This window comes from Ochotona princeps, chromosome 5 (genome assembly GCF_030435755.1).
Source record: "Ochotona princeps isolate mOchPri1 chromosome 5, mOchPri1.hap1, whole genome shotgun sequence".
NCBI classification, from domain to species: domain Eukaryota; kingdom Metazoa; phylum Chordata; class Mammalia; order Lagomorpha; family Ochotonidae; genus Ochotona; species Ochotona princeps.
The window spans coordinates 43,512,001-43,533,951 of NC_080836.1; the positions used below are offsets into that span (position 1 = coordinate 43,512,001).

Genomic DNA, 21,951 nt, shown 5'->3' on the forward strand with positions numbered 1-21,951 from the left:
TGGAAAAAAACTCAGAGACAAATTTCAGAACTTGTGTCTATTAGTATCCTGGGGAGACAGTGTAATTCTCCATCTGGCTCCTGCTAATAATTAACTAACAAAACCCCAGAAGGCTTATCATTTTCTGCAGAAAAGGCTGAGACAGTGTCCCCATCTACTCCAAGCTTGGGTGTGCTTACTTTGTTATTTATAGAAGGCCAAATGAACTGATTTAAGGCCATTCCAGACAAAGTTTTAAGTCTTTTAAAATTCCCATATGGCACAGAAATGAACCAAAGATGTTTTCCTTTAGTTTTTTAAACTCATAATTTAAAACACAAGAAGCTAGAGAGAAGTCCAGGAAAAATTGGATAGAGTTTAAAAATCAGTTTCAGGGACAGGCAGTAAGCCTAGTGACTAAGACACCAGTTAAGAGGTCCATGTACAACCTGGCTGGATTTACGACTCCAGCTTACAACCATAGCAGTGGCTTGAGTGATTGGGTTCTTGTCACTATGTGGTAGACATAGATTATGTTTTTGGATCCTGGTTTTAGCCTGGCCGTGGATGTTTGGGAGCATGAAAGGTGTGAATTAGAAAATGTAAGCTCTCTTTGCTTTTGTCTCATTGCCTTTCAAATACGTATTGAAACTTAGAAAAGTTTCATGTGAAATTGTTATTGATGAGTTTATGTTCTGTCAAAAGCAGATCTAACAAAAACAGATTTCTTAATTTATTTTCCTTAAGAGTCTACACTTTTTCAGTGATTTCAACATTGCCAAGAAGACCAAAGGGCTTTCTAATATCAAGCACATTGATTACTCAGTTGCTGGTTATGTGTTCCTACCCAATGAACATTTTAATTGCTTATAATCAACTCTTCCTACCCAAACCCCTTTCTTTCAATGTCATTGCAGAAGTTCCCCCTGAACCTTTAAATTTTATTTTCCCTGAGCCTTCCTCCCTGTTTTACAGGTCTTTGGAGAAAGACCTCTAAAAAGTCAATCAACAACCTACTTCATAAATGCATCACCTCATTGTTTAAAAATAAGTTAACAATTCAATGCTAATAAATGTTTAAAAAGTACTGCTTTTCTAGATTATCTTTATATGTGTTTAGTGAATTGCACTGGTTTGCTGCTTCTAAGTAAACCCTCGGAGGGGAGAGGTGTGACTTGGGATCTAGTGTGCTTTCAATCAACTCAGACTCATCTTCTTGAAAATGCGTTTTCTAGTACACCATTTCAGCGCATAATTTCAGGAGAATGGAATGTAAACTGAATTAACCATTAATTGATATGTCTCCATATAAGTATGGATTATGTTAACATGGGAATATGCACCATAAACTAATATTGAACTTTGTCTCTGGCTTAAGAAGCCTTAGAGATATTTTGAACAATTTTAAACTATCGAATGGTAGAATATTCTATCCCATCAACTAGGTGGTACCTAGTTTTCATTAACATTCAAACGACTAATTTTTGATTCTGAGGAACAAATTAATCAAATACTAGCATATATTGTTAAATCAAGTGGTAGCTTCCTAATTTTTAAGTCAGAATAAACACACACAATTTGGAAAAGAGGAATAATTATTACTAACTTCTACAGTAAGTTCATATATAGGTGTACTTTGGATACTTTATGAAAAATGGAATAAAAATATAAAATTATTTGGTTATAAAAAATTCAAAGTCTATGAACAGATTTTTCATAATATGCATTCTACATTAACTTTCTGAAGATCCTCTTTTAGTAAGAACACAGTTATTTTGGCAAAAAAATTTCAAATGAAGGCAGAACCCTGAAAAGAAATAGCTTAATCTTGAATTTTTCTATTTATCAAGAAAACAAAAGTTACATTTATTTTATTTTCATTGCCACTGTACTATCACCTAAGACACATGAATATTTTCTTTATATAGTCTTAATGAAACATTTTTCTATTTCTTACAAGATAAAGTATTTTTTAACGTAAAATTAAAGTTGAAGCGACAATCTGTTTATGGATTAAAACTGGAAGAGCTTTTGGTTTAGGCTGAATGTAGGCATATATTATAAATGTGTTATACTTAATCTCCAGATAGTTCTACATTTTGTCAGACTGTTCCAATGCTAGCTAAGGTGAATCATTTGATATCCATTAAATAGTACCAAGCATTGCCTTTTTTTCTTAATGCTATTATACTCTAGTAGAAACTATACTATGAAGACTGTATTTAAGAATATTTTATATTTTTCCCTTCAATACAACGTTGCATAATCATATAATCACTGTCGTTTTACAAAGAAAGAAAATGGGCTATTTAATCAAGCCTCAAATATGCTTTCTCATTCAGTCTACTGAAAACTTTCCTGCCTCTTTTGTTTTTATAGGCGAGAGTTAATTCATCTCATGCTTTCTCACAGAACAGAATTCTAAAGCATTTCTTATTTGTCTTGCATATTTCTCACTGAATTCAGAACGAATTCCATCAAAGACATTTTTATTAGCTCCATCTTTTTTGGGATCTTAATTTCAGATTAATGACTATTTTCATCTGTCGGACACAACAGGGAGTCATAACCTCTGGTCAAAGTCAGGCATGGGCATAATGGGCTCTTTCAGGATTTGAGTTTTAGTTTGTCTATTTGTGACAATTTTGAGATAAGCTAAACAGTTTTCAACCAGATGCCTTAAAATTTTTTCATTGGAGAATTGGAATCGGACATAAATTCCTTCATCGAGATTGTGTATGTTATGCCCTCAATCATTTTAGGCAGGGAATGTTGGACGGGGATCAAGGCACCATTTTGCCACACAAATATATGATCATAGATAAACAAAAGATCCATTTGAGGGATGTTGGGCAAAAGGTACAGAGAGAAAGATCTTTCATCCACTGACTGGTTCACTCCCTACGTGGCTGCAATTGGTGGAGCTCAGCTGATCTGTAGCCAAGAGCTTTCTTTGGTCTCCCATGCAGGTACAGGGTCCCGAGGCTTTGGGCCATCCTGCATTGCTTTCCTAGGCCACAGGCAGGGAGCTGGACGGGGACTGGAGCAGCCAGGATATGAACTCCCCCATATGTAAGAGCTAAAAACAACTCAGTATGAACACAGAATGTTGCTTACTAGTGGCATGAGGAGGCTAGAGAGAGTTAGGAAAAAATGGGATTTGTGTGTGAAAATACACTAACAAAAAATGTTAATGATTGGGAAGCTGGGTGTGAGATATATGGGAACTCTTTGCAAAGCTTTCTAACATTCTTTTTAAAGAATTTATAACAATTCTGAAACTAAATGTCATAAAGCACAAATAAATAAAACTAGAGAGGAAAAAGGAGAAATGACCATACAAACTACACAAAAATAGAAGATCATAAAAAACAGCTGTGAACAACTATTTGTTAACAAATTTGAAAACATCAAAGAACTGGATAAATTCTTGAACATATGTAACCTTGTAAGATTCAAACAGAAAACATGAATAGATCCATACCAAATATAAAAATTACATTACTGATTAAAATTCTTCCAAAAAAAGAAAGTCAAGGACACAATGGATTTACATCTGCATTCTACAAAACACCTTAAAAGGAACTAGCCTTCATATACTTCGAATGAGTCCATAATATTGAAAAGGATGAACCTCTATAATGCCAGAAATAACTCCGATTTCAAAATAAGATAGGACACAAGACAGAAAACAATAGACTAATATCTTTGGATGAACAAAGCCACAAAATTCTCAATGAAATATCAGCAAACCAGATCTTACTCTACATTAGAAAAATCATACTTTGTAATCCATTGGCATTTCTCTCTGGGATGCAAAGGTGAATCAATATTTGCAAATAATTAAAATTCATAAATCACATTAATAGAATGAAGAACAAAAATCTTGTGATCATTTCAATAGAGGCAGAGAAAGCACTTGAAAAGATTCTACATTCCTTCCTGATAAAAATGTTCAACAATTAGATATAGAAGCAACATCTCTCAAAAATGATAAAGATTAATTTTGAAAAACCAATAGCCAATATCATACTTAATTAAGAAAAGCAAAGCTTCTTTTGTCAGATGTGGAATGAGACAAGGACACCATTTTCACTATTCTTATTCACATAGTACTGGAAATATTAGCACGAGAATTTGAGAAGTGAAGGAAATAAAATTAGAAAGGAGGAATTAAAATGTACATGTTTGTGGAAAGGTATGTCGTACACTCTACCAAAAATGCTGTTAGAATTGATAAACCAACTCAGTCAATTTGCAGCATATAAAATCAACCTACACAGCAAAGTAGATTTTTCATACATTCATAATAATCTTTCTGAAAGGGAAACCGAGAAAAAAGCCTACTCACAAGAAGTACAAAATAAATTAAATATTTAACAATAAACTTAGCCAAAGAAGTGAAATGTCTCTACAATGAAAATTTTAATATAACCGGTGTTTAATACACCGATGAAAGTAATCATCAAGGACACAGGAAAAAAAATGGAAAGATACTCCGTGTTCATGGATTGGAATAATTAATATTGATTATTGTTGCCTAAAGCCACCTACAGATCCAATACAATCTGTATCAAAACACCTACTAAATTCTTTACAGAATTAGACGGAAAAAGAACCCTTAAATTCACATGGAACCATAAAAACCCAGATTGCCGATTTTATCCTTAGCTATAAATGCTGGAATCATCATGAAACCCATTTCCAAAGCGTTCTAAAAAGCTAGAGTAATTATAACAGCATGGCAATGCCATAAAAAGTGACACAAATACTGCAGGAACAGAATAAAGAACCCAGGAACTAATCGACGCACATTTAGCCAACTGGTTTTTGATTAAAGTGACAAAGACCTACGTTGGAGAAAGCAGAGTCTTCAATAAATGGTGCTTGTGAGAATGAATATGTATCTTTTTCTTTTAAGATTATTTCTTCTTGAATATGAATTTTTTAGCATCACACGTTAAGCATAATGTTAGCCACGTGTTAGGAAGTGGTTGTAGATCAGGTGTTTCAGGGTCTCATTGTGTGGGTAGTGAGGGGCAATGCTGGACTCCACTGCTGCATGCCTGTCTTGCCCAGCTAAAGGTTTTTCCTTTGGTTCTGCTGCCTCTCTTGATGGACTCAAAATATTCAATGCTTTGGGGGCAAGATCTTCATGATTTTTGTGATAGTGAAGTATCACAAAAATAATAAACACATTTAATGGAATCTCCAAGTCCAAGTGCCATTTAGCATCAATGGTTCTCTAAAAGCTTTTTGTTCTTTATGGTTGTTATTTGTATGTTTCCCTCTATATAGATTATACATCAAGAAGTACAGAATGAGCATTTATCTTAGGAGCATTAAACTAGGGAGACAGAAGCTATAAAGTTTTCAGCAATTTTTACTTTTACCTGGAGTAGGCTATAATCCAAGACATTGAAATAGGTTCCTGAACTCTGACTAACTGGATTTGTGTTTTTACATCAACTTGTGATAACTCACCAACACATCAGGAAATGCCAAAGAATTATTAGCAGGCAAATATCATGCTATGTAAATTTCATATAAAATGATCCCCATTGATAAAGCCTGTGACTAAAATTAAAATTTTCAAAAGCAATAATATGACTTGTTTCATGAACACAATTTAAATCATTACATGCTTTCAGGGCCTTACCAAGAAACAAAAATATTTGATGAAGTAATTGGGTGTGTTTGAAAAGAGATTTACCTTATGATAAACACAATATTTTCAAGCTGTTTCTCCTTTGGTGAGGTAAAACTAAGAGATTAATCTCAGGATAAGGGGATTTAGATTATCCTGATGGATGAACATACTGGTAGTAGTAGTTCTGAATTTAGAAAGTCACCGAGAGAAAAACAAAGGGCACTTTGGAAAAAAAAAAAACAATCCACCTATGAGAGCTTTATTGTTGTGATATCAGCCAGAGGATTCAACAATGAAATTTCAACTCATCAAATATTTATCAAACATTATTTAATAAGAAATCTACAGCTTGGTAGACAAAAGGATATATATATACATATATATATATATATATACACATATAAGCGTTTGAGTAGGGAAAATTTTGACAAGATCATAAGAGGAAAGGTATTGGGAAATAACAAGAGAAAGAACACTTATTTATTTGAGGATCATCATGATATTTTTCAAGTTAAATATATTATTGGAGATAAACCTTAATTAAAAACATAATTTTAATAGGTGATAAAGGTTTTGTGTGTAAATGTGTGTGTGTGTGTGTGTACATGTCTGGGGACAGATGGGAAATTATAACTAGGAGAATAATATATTCAAGCAGAAAATTTTACACAGAAGTGTGTGTAGCTTTTTTGAAATGTAGAGGAAGCTAAATGTAGTGGATGATCCCCTGAAGGGAAAGCATTTGAGGATGAGAAAAGATAGTGCAGAAAAGACTTCAAAGTAATCAAACCAAGGAGGAAAAAAAGTAAAAGGAAAATGCTCAAACTCCATTATTCCTCTCAAAAGATATTTTTGAATAACTTCAAAATATGCAACAAGAATATTCATCCTGTAAGTGTAAGGGACTAAGTGTTCCCCACTTCCATAGAGCCTGATTAAGTAATGACAGAAATAAGCCTAGAAGGGCAGATGGGATAAATACTGCAAAGAATTATCTTCTAAAGGAAGCAAGGAACCTGGTGGGCATAATTGTAGGAAGGGTAGTATGTGATAAGACTGGGAAGGTGGAGACTATTGTATTAATTATATAGGGAATGTGAGGCCTTTAGACCTTCAGGTATTTTGGTAACATAAAAACATAAAAGCATTTAAGGAAAAAGAAACTAACAACAACAACAAGACCTTGTCAGGAGTCCAGTGTGAAGAATAAGTGGGACAAGGACAAGTGTATGTGAGAAGGTGGGTTGGAAGGTAATTTGAGTCTTCTAGGGGGCCCATTAAAGTTGTTTGGTTCAGTTATGCCTATGGAGATCTAGTTTGAAGAGCAAACTAGACGTTTACTGGAGGCAGCAATTGCAAGACTGGCTGTCAGTTTCTGTGGAGGTGAGAGGTGGACTCCTGGATGTCTGGTGTGTGCATTTGAAGAGATGTGGAAGCTGAAGGGAAAACACGGTTCTATGTAGTGTCATGAGTTCACTTCAGTACAAGTTGAGTTTGAGCTGCATGTGTGATTTCAAGTAGCTAGTTTAATGGGTCATTGTAACCCCCGCCCTCCCTCGCAATGACCATCAGGATCACTTTGAAAACCCCTCACAGCAAACAATCAATCATACAAACTAAAAAAACCTAAAATAAATAGACAAACAACAGAAAGTAGAGCTTGAAATCTGACAGGAAAGAGCTGGCGTGGATTGGCTCATGCCTCGCTGCATGGGACACAAAGATTAGTCACTCCTCACCATGGTGTTGAGGATTTTCCTGCACACCCCTCCCCCAAAAAAGTGTTCTGCACCTTAAATGTCGACAAATATCTTGTTAGAGTTACAAGCCAGTCTAGATTATCCTAAAATCTGCCAAGATCAGCAAAATTATACTTCAACACAACAAATGGCTAAATATGAAGATGAAATAGACACGAGACTGCTGAATGGTACCTTGTAGCCATTTTAAGGTATATAGCAGCCGGTCCTGTACATAAACTAAAATTGAAATGTCAATGAGCTAATCATAGGTTGTGGTTAGGACTTGCTTTTTTTTTTTTTTTTTTAACATACTGGTTACTCAAAACCATGTCAATTCCATAATATTGCAAATTGCTGTTGATGTTATATTGGGACTCTTAATTGACTGGGATGATATTCTACCAGCTCTAACTTCGGACCAGAAATGGTCTCCCCAGGAAACTGTTCAACCCATCTGGACAATAAGTAGCTGGACTCTATGCTTGGTATACGTTTGCAAGGAAAGAATCTTGATTGAATTTGAACTGTAATACTGCATCAAGGTGGAGGAATCCACCAGGGGGGAAAGGGAGGGTGAGGGGTGGGGGGATTCCCAGAGCCTATGAAACTGTCACATAATGCAATATAATTAATAAAAAAAATAGGTCATTGTATATATGGGAATGAAGTGCTGGTGATCTAATATAAAGGCAAAACAACAGGTACATCTTCTGAGTCTAAATTCATGTAAGTGATAGGCACTAAAGTGGTCATCCAGGGAATGAATATAATATAAAATGACAAGAGAAAGAGTACCTAGGTCAATGCCTTGAGAAATTCTACCAACTAATAACCTGGTTAGAAGATAATGTTTCTGGGCCCCAGCTAGGTAGTTTAGTGGCTAAATCCTCATCTTGCATGTGCCTGGGTCTCATGTGAGAACCTGTTTGCATCCCAGCTGCTCCTCTTCCCCTTCAGCTCCCTGCTTGTGGGCTGGGAAAGCAGTAGAGGTTGGCCCAAAACCTTAGGACCCTCCACTTGCATGAAGACCTGGAAGAAGCTCCTGGCTCCTAGCTTGGTCGTTGGGGTCACCTGGTGAGTGAATCAGCAGATGAAAGATCCCTCTCTCTGTAAATCTGACATTCCAACAAAATAAATCTTAAAAAAAAGAGATAATGATCCTGAAGTGGTCTTTAATGAAGTAATAAGGGTGAGTTGTCTTAGATACCATGTAAACAGCATTCAAGAAGGGGGGGGTGACTAGATTCACAGGGTCATATAATGCTATGAGGTAAAATGAACTGAAGATCAGAATGTTTGTTAGATCAGCAGTGAGGAAGTCTTCTCCCCTCTCCCAGAGCACTTAAGTGAACCCTCACTTGGATTCTACGTGAGACGCACCTACTCCCATACTTCTGTATATTGCACCTACCATTTGAGGATGTACCCATCTTCCTCTATGGGGAAAATAAAAGCTGCACTGTAACATCTGTTTCTCTAATTATTGAATAACTCTTTGAGAGTGTGAAATATTCAATAACTGTTCTTGACTCTATGAGTATAATGTGAAGACTATTCACAGACAGAGGGACACCTGGAGAAGACAGGAACCACAGAGTTTGAATATGATGAGCACCTCTATGAAATGGTTCTTCTATCCATGTCATATAGGAACGTGGACATGTAAGAGGATTATGATCTGCTCCTGAAGTAACGGCCCCTCCCAGAACAGGGCTCTTAATTCTGAGACAGTTATTTAACTCTTACTAATTAGCTTCCATTTAAAAAAAAAAAAAAAACACTCCACTATTTCTCTACATGTGGATGGAGGCCTTGTAGATATTAAATTGCTTTGTTGAAACATGTTGGGAGATACCAGTCAAAAACCACAAATCATGTCATTAGCTACTGAAAAAAGCAAAAGATATGCTTTTTAAAAGCCAGAATGAAATGTATTCTTGAAATCAGAAGCATAACAGGCATTTAAGTTAAAAGATTTAGTAACCAATGTCCTATACTTAGACTTTATATAGAATAAATTACCTCTGTCTCCTTCACTTTCAAATGACAATTTCCTTCTTCGTAGTTTACAGTTGTCTCCCTCAGAATCATTCATGGATTGTGATCGTAGTAAAAGATCAGCCTTTTAAAATGGAGCATGAACAAAGATGGAGATAAATGGAAGATTATACAATTTGAATATAATGTACTTTAAGTAACTGTTTATTATTTCATATTATGTATACCGCATTGAGACTCATGAAATAAGTCAGGTGGCCAACAGTATTTTACTTAATGACTGTCTCTAAATTATAAAATGGATCAATATATTTCTAGTAGTCTTATTGTCTGTTATCATACTTGTAGAAGTTATTTATTAGGAATTCTTGGGGACAGAAGCAGGCATTTGGCTTTAGGAGTTGAAATGCCTGGATTACGAATGAGAATGCTAGGGATTGAGATGTGTTCAGCTCCTGACTTAGCTCTCTGGTAATGCGGACCCTGGGAGGTGGTGGTGACTGCTCAAGTGTTTAAACTCCTGTCACGCCTTTGGGAGACCTGGATTGCTTCCTGGTTCCTGGCTTCAGCTTCTCTGGGAACCTGCTGTTTGCAGGCACCTAGTGAGTCAGAGTTCATTTGCTCTCTCTCTCTCATCCCCTCTAAAATAAAATCAATTATTTGAGTCTGATATCAGCATTCAGGCACTAAAATGTGTAAAGCTACTCATTCTTCTATGTGTAATTTGGAATAGTTAATAATGAAGGCAATAATTTTAAAAACTTTGCAAAATATGTACTTCTGAAAAAAAGTATGTTATAATTAGCTATGATATCTAAATTGCATGGCAATGATCATCATGTAAAATTTCACCACAGTACTTACAAGGGTGAATCAAAAATTATTTTTGTTTTAAACTTTTCTTCCTCTTGGGTTAACCCTGCATAACATTGTTAAAATATTAGAAATATCATGAACTATTATAAAAATTGAATCCCCTACTTTATTTACTGAGGTCCTTCCTAAACTTTTAGGCAAAATATCTGATTTAGCCTTTTTGGTTGTTGTTGTTTTGGAGGCATAATCACAGTTGGTGGCATAAGCTTGGATGGTAATAAAATACTGACTCAAAACCAGTACAGAAAGTGTGTGCTCCTCAGAAATGCAACCTTTCAGAATGTAAATACTTCTCAGTATTTTGAAAATATATTCAATGGCATCCAGGTGATCTTAAAGGTTACTGTCTCTTTAAGTCCCTCACAGTATCTGGGAAGGAAAGTAACTCAGAGAAGAATTACGTCTACCACTGCTTTACTAACTACTGACTATTCTCAAGAGAGAATACATTAGTTGACGTGTAAATACAATGGCAAGTATCAAAACTCCAATATTTGAGTTCTGTTTAAACAAAGGTTCTTAGAATTAACGTGGGGATTCAGAGTATTTTGGAGGGAAAATGTTGGAGAAGGGATAACCTAGTACTCAATTCTGTGCTCCCATATAACTTCCATATATTTACAATAGTAGCACATCATAATATATTTTCTCAATAGAAGAGAGTGAGTGGATACATGGGCTACAGTCTCAGCACTCATTCCGGGTTAACTAATGAGTCAACATTCTCAAAATATTTGCATTAGAACATTATTATTTGTTTATAGCATTACTTTTGACTACTACAGAGCCTGGTTTACTTTCTACATTTTCAATTTGAAAATTATATTAAATTTGTGTCTACTAAATTAGGTTATTAATTCATTATTTTTAGGAGGACATGAATAACCAATGTATGGTGTAAGTAACAGCTTAAAGATTATTTTTGCCTCTTATAAGATATAACTTTAAGGGGATATTCAGTAGTTCAGAATCAATAATTTCTTAGAAATAAACAAATGTAATATAAGGAAATATTATTTTGAATTATATATACAACTTAAGGGGTTGCAAAAACATAATTGATCTACTTAAAATTATTCAACATATTTGAAAATAATTAGCCTGGATTTCTTTTGTATAATTTAGAAATTTTAGTTTGGCTTTCCTTTCCTTTCACATGATCAGAATTGAAAAAGCTCTGCAGCAATATATTTCTTGATTTTTAAGAAGTATTTGTGGTATCCAAGAATTAAAATGAAACATTGAGATACAAAAATAACCAAACAGTTAACATATACCTTTGCACTCTCGTGTCTTAGGTTGAAAGTCAACTCTAGATTTGTTAGAAAGTGATCGGAAAACTCAGGATACATGTCCAAAACCTCTAACAAGTCTTCTCGCTGAATCTTATGTAAGTCACAATATGTAAGTGCTCGTACATCTGCGTTAGACTTTCCAGGTTTGGCATAAAGATGGACCATTTCTCCAAATATATCATTTTTTCCTAAGGAATGAAGGAAAAAATGGGAGTCAGGAGATTTCAAAATTGGTGCTTTATTCTAGAAGTAACAGGGAACCACTGATTAACCAACTAATCCCTGAGCCAAAGATTTCAGAATGTTGAGAACCCAGGTTCAGCAGACAGAAAATTGGGCAGCAATTTCAGTACCTGCACTGCCTGTTGCACCATTTATAGAGTGAAATTTTGTCACTCGTGCTGGTACAATTCCTTTCATACTCTTACTTTTGTTCTTTGTCTAAGCATCTAGAATGTAGCAGACATTCCTTCAAATTGGTATGTCCCATGTTGCTAGAAAAGGGTCTGCTAAAGTGTTTTAAAAATAATTTAAAGTAGGTGGACTGTGATTTTGAGAATCCAAGAATAACAGAAGGGTCACAGCGAGTCAAATTTTCTATCTCAGAATCATGCTTGGGGCTGATGCTGAGCAAGGGAGTTTGGGGAAAAGCACTTTCCTCACTTAAGGATTGAGGGAGCAATTTGAGCACACTTTGCTTATTTTAATAAGTTCTTCTGAATTCTCCTTTAATGAATTCGTCCAATCATTTAGTAAATCAAGTTGTATTTTCTCAACATACATGGCCATATTTTTTCCATATGATCTTTTATGCTGAAGGTGTGTTTTCCTTGCTGTCCTGCAAAACCTGAGGTTATTTAGTGTCTCCTCTAACACACCTTCTACAACACTTTTGCCTAGCCACATGCCACTTGAATCTCAAGGTCTTGTTCAATGATAAATGACAAAAACAATACCCAATATTTGTTGAGGCCAAAATAAATGCCAGACACTGTCAAGGGCTTAGGTGTTTTATCTCATTTTATTCCCAAAATAACATAGTGAAGAAATTACTAATTATTTTCTAAATATTCTGAATACAGAAAGAGGATTAGAGGTAACCTGATTAGCTCAAGGTCACCTTCTTAGTTGGGCAAAATGCAGTGGATCAGTAAATACTGACATGAGTCAAAGTTCCTTATAAACTTGATATATCTAACCTACTCCCATAAAATATTATGCCAGTTAGATTTTTCTGTTTCTGGACAAGGTACTTAAAAATTGTTTCTGTGGTATAAGTACTTCAAATACTGACGAATTATTTAACTATGTAACCTTTAAAAACCATCAATAGCTGCAAAATGATAATTTTAGACTATATACTACTGGAGTTCTTTGTATAGTGATATCTCCTCAGTGTGCTACTTTGATTTTTGATATTGTTCAAACTTGTATGTTCCACCATGGAAGCTGTAAAAATTCTTTAAAGAATGAAGTCTGGCCTAACTAGTCCAATATTTTATAATACTCTTGTTTTGCAGAAGAAACTAATGAGAAAAACCCAAATACATATCTTAGCTATAGAACCAATGTTATAACCATCAATGCAGTCTATTAACTATATATATTGCAGTTTATATATATGTATATATATTATATATGTATATAAAACAAATTAACTAAATAATTATTAATCTTTCAAAAACAGAATAGGGGTGGGTATTGTGACTGTAGATTAAGTGACCATTTGGCATACACTTTTCCTACATGCAGTTCCTGGGACTGAGTTTTATCCCTGTTTCCAATCCAGATTTCTGCTAATTCACCTGGGAAGCGGCAGATAAAGGCCTGAGCATTTGAGTCCCTGCCACCTGTGTGGTAGCCCTTGATGTTATGGCTGTGGTTATGCTTCAGACTGGCATGGCCCCAGCTGTTCCATGCATTTATGACATGCAATAGTGGATGGAAAATTTATTTCTGTCTTTCTCTGTCTCTGTCTCTCTCCCTCTTTCTACCCTATTCCTGTCATGCTGCCGGTCAGATAAAAAAAAAATCTTTAAAAACAAGAATAAATGATCATGATTTATGAAGATTTTAGGTGCTAATCTAAATGGAAATAGGGACTGGGCAAGAGTAGGCCAGGAAAAGTATACAGTATATCATCACTCTAAAATTATTATCTTATGAGCAAATAAGTTTTTGTTACCTTCTGATAGAAGCAAGGACTGGCTGATTCGCAGATCAGCAAGAAATGAAACATGAGTACTCTTCCCCTGGCAACTGGCCGCAGCAAACACTCAAGGCTAAATCTGGTGAAATCCTAACCTGATTATGTGACCTCAAAGTTACTTAGCTGTGCTCCTATTCTTTGTCTGCTTATTGAATTGTAAACAAAATTGTGCATACATCTTGTCAATTTGTGGCACATCCAAGAAGTTTAATCATAGTAAAATTATCAAAATATAAGTATATAGAAAATGATGCAGATATCTTCATTTATGCATTTGGATCATGTGCTATGCCATACTCTGGCTGCTCATGGCAAAACAACAAAGAAAATATACAAAAACATGTCCTTGAGGAGCCAACAGTCATTTGTGATCATGGAGAGTTAAGTAAAAGGAAGTCATTTTTACACGCCATTATTTAAACCGATTGTATTTAAGCCACGGGGAAAATGTACAATTGTTCACAAACACTGGAGTCCTACCATGGGTTAAACCTAGTGTTTAGCTAGTAGATGACAAGACTTAACCATGAGTGTTTGTTTCATTTTCTCCACTATTCTAATAATCCAAAGAAATTCTAAAGGTTCAAGTGGTACAAATTCATTTTCAAAGGCAATTATTAAATTTGGGGTTTCTTTTCACTCACTTTTTTCATTGCCAATTTTAATCTCCTCCTCATCTCTCTACCTAGATATTGTGTTCATAGTGCTTTGCTGCCCTGGGGACAATTAATTTAACTCTATTCAGTGAGATCCAACAGGTAAAGTGCACAGTGAATAAGGAAAGTTCAACAGCATATATGCTCATTTCATGACAAGATATTGACATGTGCTAGTAACATGCCTAAAACATACATATTCTATTTTAAGTGAAGTGATCGAGTATGATAACATGACAAGGAAAACACTACTATTTTCATGTATTTGGCCTGAAATCTAAATGACAACCTAGAATAAGAGATTTATGGATGTGCTTACATATATATATCAGGGACAGTCAAGAAAACATATTTTCTGCAAGGTTGATCTCATTTGAATTGAATTGTCAATAGAGCTTTTAAATTGCTCATCAGTTCTGAGTAGTCATTATAATTAAGTAGACCAGTTCTTTACTTGAACACTGTAAACTGTGTGTTTCAGTAGTTAATAACTGAGTATGTCAACCATTTAGTTCTGAAGCACTCACCCAGAATGGCTACCACAATGTCATCTTTGAGGATTTCGATGGAGCCTCTAGACAAGAAATAAAGCGCAGTGAGTACGTCCCCACAATGAACAAGTGTGTCTCCTGGAGGTGCATGGGTGGTCTTGAATTTCATTGCCAATGCTCTAAGGCAACCTTTACTTGCCCCCCGAAAGGCTTTGCAGTTTTGCAGCAAAGTCTGGTTGAGATGCAGACAAATGTCAGCTTGTAAACATTCTGGAAAACCCTTTAGGACCTGAGGGGGAAAAACACAAAAAGTCTCATACTACCAGAGCACAGAGTACCTGAAACAAAGTAAATTTCTGGCTGACAGAACTACAGGTGTAGTAATTCTCACACAGGCGTTTTTACAATATGTCTACCTCGCCTACCTTCAGAATAGCGGGGTTGCTAAATCTGTCAGAATTTTTAACTTAAATACTTGTTCTCTGAAGTAACTGCAGGCATTCAGCCTGAACTCAAATGCTGTCTCTTTAAAATGGGAATGCCTACAATGTTTCACACTGCTTTTATTCCCTTGCACTAGGTTATGTGGCATCATGCTGTGCACAGATACAGTACAGTGTGACAATTACTAAGAAATAATTCAGGAAAGGTGATACAACTAGAAAAACAACCTCTTCATGGATCTCAAGTCAATGCAGATTGCCATCTTTGGTATATGTCTTAGATTTCATTAGTGAAAATGTTGATCCTGAAATAGCCATGGTATTTGTGTCATATGTACTCTCGTTAACTGTTTGGAGTAGTTGTGTTTCAGATATATCCATTATTAATATTAAGTATTTTGATAAGAATTAGAAATAAAGAATGGGGATAAAGCAAGTAGTTTCAAAAGAATAGTTCAATTTTCAGTAATGGAAATTGTGCCAAAATTCACAGTGCATTCAAAGCTTGTAAATTGGTACTGTTTTGACAAGCCCATTTGATGGCTTATTTAAACTTGTGGATCATAGAGTTTGCTGAAAAGAGGTGTTCAATTTGAACTTGGTCAAATTTTATATTATTTTTATAACTTTCCCAATACACAACCAAAGACACTTAATTCCTCCTTCTTTATTTCTTGTTATCATATGTGTCATATAAATAGTTTTCATTTTTACATTGACTTTCTCATCCTATTAAAAATAACCTCATTTAAATATGCTTTGGTTCAAAAGTGGCAGCATTATAGCAGCACAATATTCAATTTTGGATCAGTCTTGGGTATTTCATTCAATATAGCTATAAGTAATCATGAGTTGTTTGTGAGGCAATTCAAATGTATTACTCTCAGGGAGTAAATTAAAATTAAATCATATTTGACCTTAAAATTATTGCTATTTTACATATTAAAACAACCAAGGAATCCTATTTCTGTAGAACAACTGTTTCCATTGTATGCGTCTATAAGAGGTGTGATATATGATTGCCATAATTCTCCATTCTTTTTTCATTGTGTTGAATTTGTCACAGAATTTGTCACCTGAATTTGTCACAGAATGATTCTTGTGCAAGTCACTTTCCCCAACTTTCTCTATCATAGAATGAAAACCTTTACATTGGAAATAAGCCATAAGTTACCAATACATATAAGCCAATTATTAGACTGCATAATAAGGTCTACTGATACAAAAACTCAGACTTTGATCTTGAAGAATCCGTGTTATGTGGCTTGGTTCCTACAGAAATGAATCTTCCTGTAGGAGAGTTCGTGGGTGTTTATCTGCAGTTTCTCTGTTTTGTAGCTTTTCAGCCTGGCCTGCATTCCTGGGTTCTCTGCTCGAAGGGAGAGCTCTCTGGCATGAGATTGTGCCTGGTCTTTACTCACTGCAGTCCCTCGGTTATTGCTGCTGCAGACAATTTACTGCTGACTCTGACTTCCCTTGTTATTTTGCATACATTGTTATTGTTGTTGAAGACATTTTATTTTCTTCCTAGTTAGAAATCAAGAGATGCAATATTTCTTGTACATAGTTTCTCTAGTCTTTCTGGTAGGCAATGCTCCACTAAGGTTCATGTTCTATTGTCTCAACAGAGTTTTGAACTTCACCATATCATGTTTAAGAATAATTTCTTTGCATTCTTGCTTTTTCCTTGTTTCTGACTTTTAAAATGTACTTGATTTCTTGCATTTATTTTATTTTTTATCTTTTTAAAACTGTGAGGTGCCTTAAATTCTCTTTGGAAGTAGGTATTTCCTCAAATCAATTTGTAAATATGTTGTCATAATTCAATAGTCTTGGAATCACCTGGAAAACTCAGAACACTTAGAAAAAAATTTCTAGCTATATGTCCTCAGCTTCCAACATTTATTGTGTTAGCACTGACATCTATCTGAAGTGATTACACCAAGGTGGGGGTACCACAGAGTTTTTCACTGGTATAGACTTGTTTAGATGAAGAAATTCTTTCCTAGTGTTAATGCTTAATTGACTTGTTTAGCCTTCTTAAGTTACTTCTATAAATCACACAAAAGAAACTCAAAAGAAGTTCAGAATCAGTTGTTAAAACTCATATTATTGGTATTTTTTGGCTGTTCCAAAAAAGCTCGCAGCTTAAGAATCTTGAATATGTGCAAGAAAAATTCTGGGAAAAAATAAAATCTTTAAAGGGTTGAATTAAAAAAATAAGGGAACTGAAGCAGAGGTACATGGAGAAGAATGGACTGTCGCAAGTAGGCATTTACCTGGTGCACTGCTTTTCATCTGCCCAGCTGGGATGCTCTCTTGGCTTTTGTTTTTGCTTTCGTTTTCTATTCCCTTTACTTTTCCAGGTCTGGATCCCTTGCTAAACTCCCTACATTTTTAAACTCCCCATTTTCTACTCATATACTGGCTTTTTAAAATCCAGTGTTAAAGAATTTTTATGTTAAATACACAAAATACAGAACAGGATATAATCTGTTTTGGTGACCATTACAGTTATTTCCACTCTATACAACATTCTTATCTGGGAAGTTCTGGAACTGTAGAAATGTGTTCTGCTGTGCATCTGAGACTATTGTTTTATTGAGTCAATATGATTTGAAAGATCACAGAGCACCACACTGAATCCGTTATCATGGCCTGTGGCTTAGAAAAGCAAATGCAACTGTTTCAGCAAATATTTATCAAGAGTGTACTCCATTTGACACAGGATAAGAAGCACAACAGTGAATCTTCTGTTAACACACCTGCCTGTATAGCTTTTCCTCTAAATTTCCACATTAAAAACTATTTTTGCAGATTTAAATGTTTTCTCTTATAATGTGAACATTTGATTTTTTAACTTAATTGCATGTACTTTTAAGAAAGAGAGAGAGAAAGAAGAAATTTTAGTCTACTCAGTTACTCCCCAAATTGCTTTAACACTCTGGACTGGATCACCACAAAGCTGGGATCCAGGAATATAATCTCGGTCTGCTACATGGGTTGCAGGAACCTAGGTACTTGAGTATTACTAGCTACTTCATAGGATACACATTTATGCGAGGTTGAAATGGAGAGCAGAGACAAAAACTAAAAACCAGGCACTCTGATATGGGATGCCAGTACCCAAACAACTTGCAACTTACTGAAGTGTAGACCCAGCTTTTGGATATTTATAATGTACATTTGTAAAGCTAATTAAAGATCATTCAAATGTACTCTTACAGTAACAATTAACATAAGAAGACTGAAAAGCTCCAATTTCATTTTTTTAGTACTGATGGAACCGAGGGCAGATTTTTAAAATTTCTTGAAATTCCTGAAAACTGCCAAAGGTTGACAAAAGCACTATGCATTTGTTATGATATAAGGCCATTTAAAATTTTGCAATATTAATTCTTCTCATTACTTGAATTTATGTGTTCAAAACTCCTTGGAACTCAAAAATCAAATTATAGCGTATAAATGAGAAGTTGCTCTTTTAAGTGAGTGTAGAATGCTTTCCATGATTGTGTAATAGTAAGTCCGTAGTTTATTGCTAGGGACTTCCAAATATGTGGCCATTCAAACATGAATAACACAGTAAGAGCAACAAAATGACAGTATTTTAAACTGAATGTCAAGCAAATTACAGAAATCATACAAACACACACACCAATAGCGAAAACGGAAATAACTACTGCCAATAAAGATCTAACCATGAAGGTATTTTGCAATAGCAATTAAGGTGTTGCTTGGGATGCTTATTTCCCTTTCGGAGTGCCTAATTTGGGGTCTCAGCACTATTCCCAATTCTAGCTGCTCACCACTGCGTAGCTGGTGAGGCAGTATGTTTTATTCCCTGACACTCATTTAGGACATCCAGATGGGCTTCTAAAGTTCTGTTTTACACCTTGTACTGCCATAGCTCTTGTGGACATTTGGGGAGTAAATCAGCAGATTGAAGATCTCTTTGTCTTTTTATCTCTATTTCTCTGCCTTTCAAATAAATAAATGAAAGCTTTAAAAATGATAGCTTTCAAACATTATCATTAATTCAGAGCTCCCCAAATTAATCTAAACTCCCCTAGATGATCAATAGACTATTCACACTTAATGATACAAAATTATAATTTTGAAAATTTTAGCAATTATATAATCTATGAATTCAGATTTTCTCTGTACTGAGTGATTTAAAAAACACTCAAAAATGAATGGTTGCTGAAGTTAACATAAGCTTGAAAGATCTGATTTAATGTATGTCCTCAGCAAAATGACATTAGTAATACTTGTATAAAAGCAAATCTTTAAATGAAAATTTATAAGATTGTACCAATAATATTATGATACCCATTCTGTATATTGGAGCAGAAAGAAAAAAGATACTTGGCACAGGTCATGACAGATTATAAAGAAAAATTCTTTTTGATGGTCAGTTAATGGAGTCTGAGCATAGAAGTATTCTAACTAATGTAGTTTCTTCCTTTTTCTTTTAGCTATATCACAATTCTATGACCTTCTGAACGCAGTAATGAATATTTATTTCCTTAACCAAATTTAACCTGGCTGCAGATAAACAAGGATTTTCAAATGAAGTTGAATATTCACAACCTGTTGATAATAGAGTATTCCTCAAGTTCAAATTGCATGGTTCAATGTTCACCACTTGTCAGCCTGGATTGTAAAACATTCCCTATTGGTAGAGACATTTCCCAAGAAGCTTCAGATTTATGTCAACAACTGAGTGGTTTTGTTTGTTTATTTTTACAAAACTCTCCCTAGCCTCCTTTCATGGTATTTTAAATTCATGTGTTCGCTTTTTGTAATTAAATGGAGTTTTGGAACAGTATTTAAGAAACAACTTGAGGTACTCATGTTCCATATCAGAATGCCTGAGTGTGAGCTGCAGTTCCTCTCCTAATTCAAGCTTCCTGGAAATGCAGATCCGTAAGCAGCAGTGATGGCCCAAAGACTTTGATCCGGCTTACTCACAGAGTGACTTGGATTGAGTCGTGACTTTTGCCTGCATTTGGTGAGTAAACCAAAAGTAGGAAGATCTCCGTGCCTCTCTCTGTTTCTTTCTGCACTCTGCTTTTCAAAAAATGATTCACAAATGAATGAATAAAAGTAAAAAAAGAAATGAACTAAAATGTTTTCTTTAATAGATGCATCATATCCAGTTAGTATCAGAATACTGAATACAGTCTAATGAAGTTTCTTTTTTAAAAAATTATTTCACATAGTGTAGCCACAGAAGAGAGGGTTCTCAGAGGCAGGCTGAATAGAGCACATTTAGAAAGACAGCCTGAATATGGTAAATGGTTCCCTTAAATAGCAGATTAATCATACGGACAACTTTGGTGGCTGTGATAACTGTCATTAGGAAATTTTCTGGGAAAATTATCTGGGTCATTAAAGATACTTAAATCCTGACAAATTAGGATTAATTAAAATTAACACTCCCTATGAAGCATGAAAACTCATATATGATTATCAATTAGATGATACAAATGATATATTAAATCTTAAGTCTGTCCCAGAATACAGGTTTAATAAATTTTAAAGCATTTCCTGATTCTGAGATTGAGTGTTGTTTTCCATATGAGCACTCACTTTTGATATATCTCTAGTGTTTATAAGATAATGAAGCTTTCATTTTGATGTTTATGGAAGATAATGCCCTAATTATTCCAATTTCATAATTTCTAGATTATTTCAGAGCATATTATTTCCATGATTTTGCTAACACAGAAAAGAGACACAAGTGTACATTATGTTTCCTTGGTGATCACATGCTCAATATCATAATTTAAATACTGCACATCCTAACAGAGCGCTTTTAGCAGCATTAAACAGACAAAAAGGCATTCTGTTACTCTGAAGCTTAAATTATTTTGTCACCTGCTTTCTTATTTTGCCTTTATGTGCCTGATAAGAATAATGAATTATTTTGTCATATTTATTATTTATATCTGGCCAGATTGCCAGAAAAACAGAGTCTTGTAAAATTCACAATTGTGAGAATAATGATAAGTTCTAGGAGAGTAAACCAACTTTCTGTATGTATTTTTCCAGCATCTAGCATATGGGTGCTCTTACTTATGACAAAAATATGGATAAGAACAAAGCATTACCATACATATACATGGTTTGACAGGTTATAAATCCTGAACCAATTTTGGAATCAGTACAGTTTCCTTGAAAAGTGAAATAGGAGAATCAAGATGGCGGAATAGGGTAAGGATACTTTTAAATGGATGGAAAAACATTTAATCAGGATGAAGAAGAGAGGACATATTTTAGGAAATAGGAAAGGACAGAACAATAGCAGAGGGGTACCTGGAGACTGACAGACACAGGAAAGCAGCGGACACAGCAGTGTGGTGTTGCAGTGACTGATACTCCAGCATGGCGATCTGAACTCCACCAGCAGTCCAAACTCCACCAGCAACCAGGTGCGAAGGGACTTTCACTGGGAGCTTGGGAGATAAACCCAGACAAAGACCTGTCCGTCCTGCTGGTCCGTTTGATTTGACCAGGAGCAGAGACAGAGCAGCAGATCTCAGATGGGCAGTGTGAGAACAGAGTGAATTTCATAGCCCAGTCAGCCCCCTAGAGCTAAATTGGGCGCCA

At 35.1% G+C, this 21,951-nt stretch overlaps 1 protein-coding gene across 1 annotated transcript in view; it reads right to left on the minus strand.

The window, feature by feature from the left end:
* LOC101521354 (potassium voltage-gated channel subfamily H member 7) overlaps positions 1–21,951 on the minus strand; it is a 157,107-nt gene that overhangs the window by 15,874 nt on the left and 119,282 nt on the right. The window contains exons 7-9 of the mRNA XM_058664236.1: positions 14,933–15,185; positions 11,523–11,728; positions 9,394–9,493 (exon numbers count right to left, since the gene is read on the minus strand). Of these exons, the coding sequence (XP_058520219.1) occupies positions 9,394–9,493; positions 11,523–11,728; positions 14,933–15,185 (559 nt within the window). The remainder of the gene's footprint in view (positions 1–9,393; positions 9,494–11,522; positions 11,729–14,932; positions 15,186–21,951) is intronic.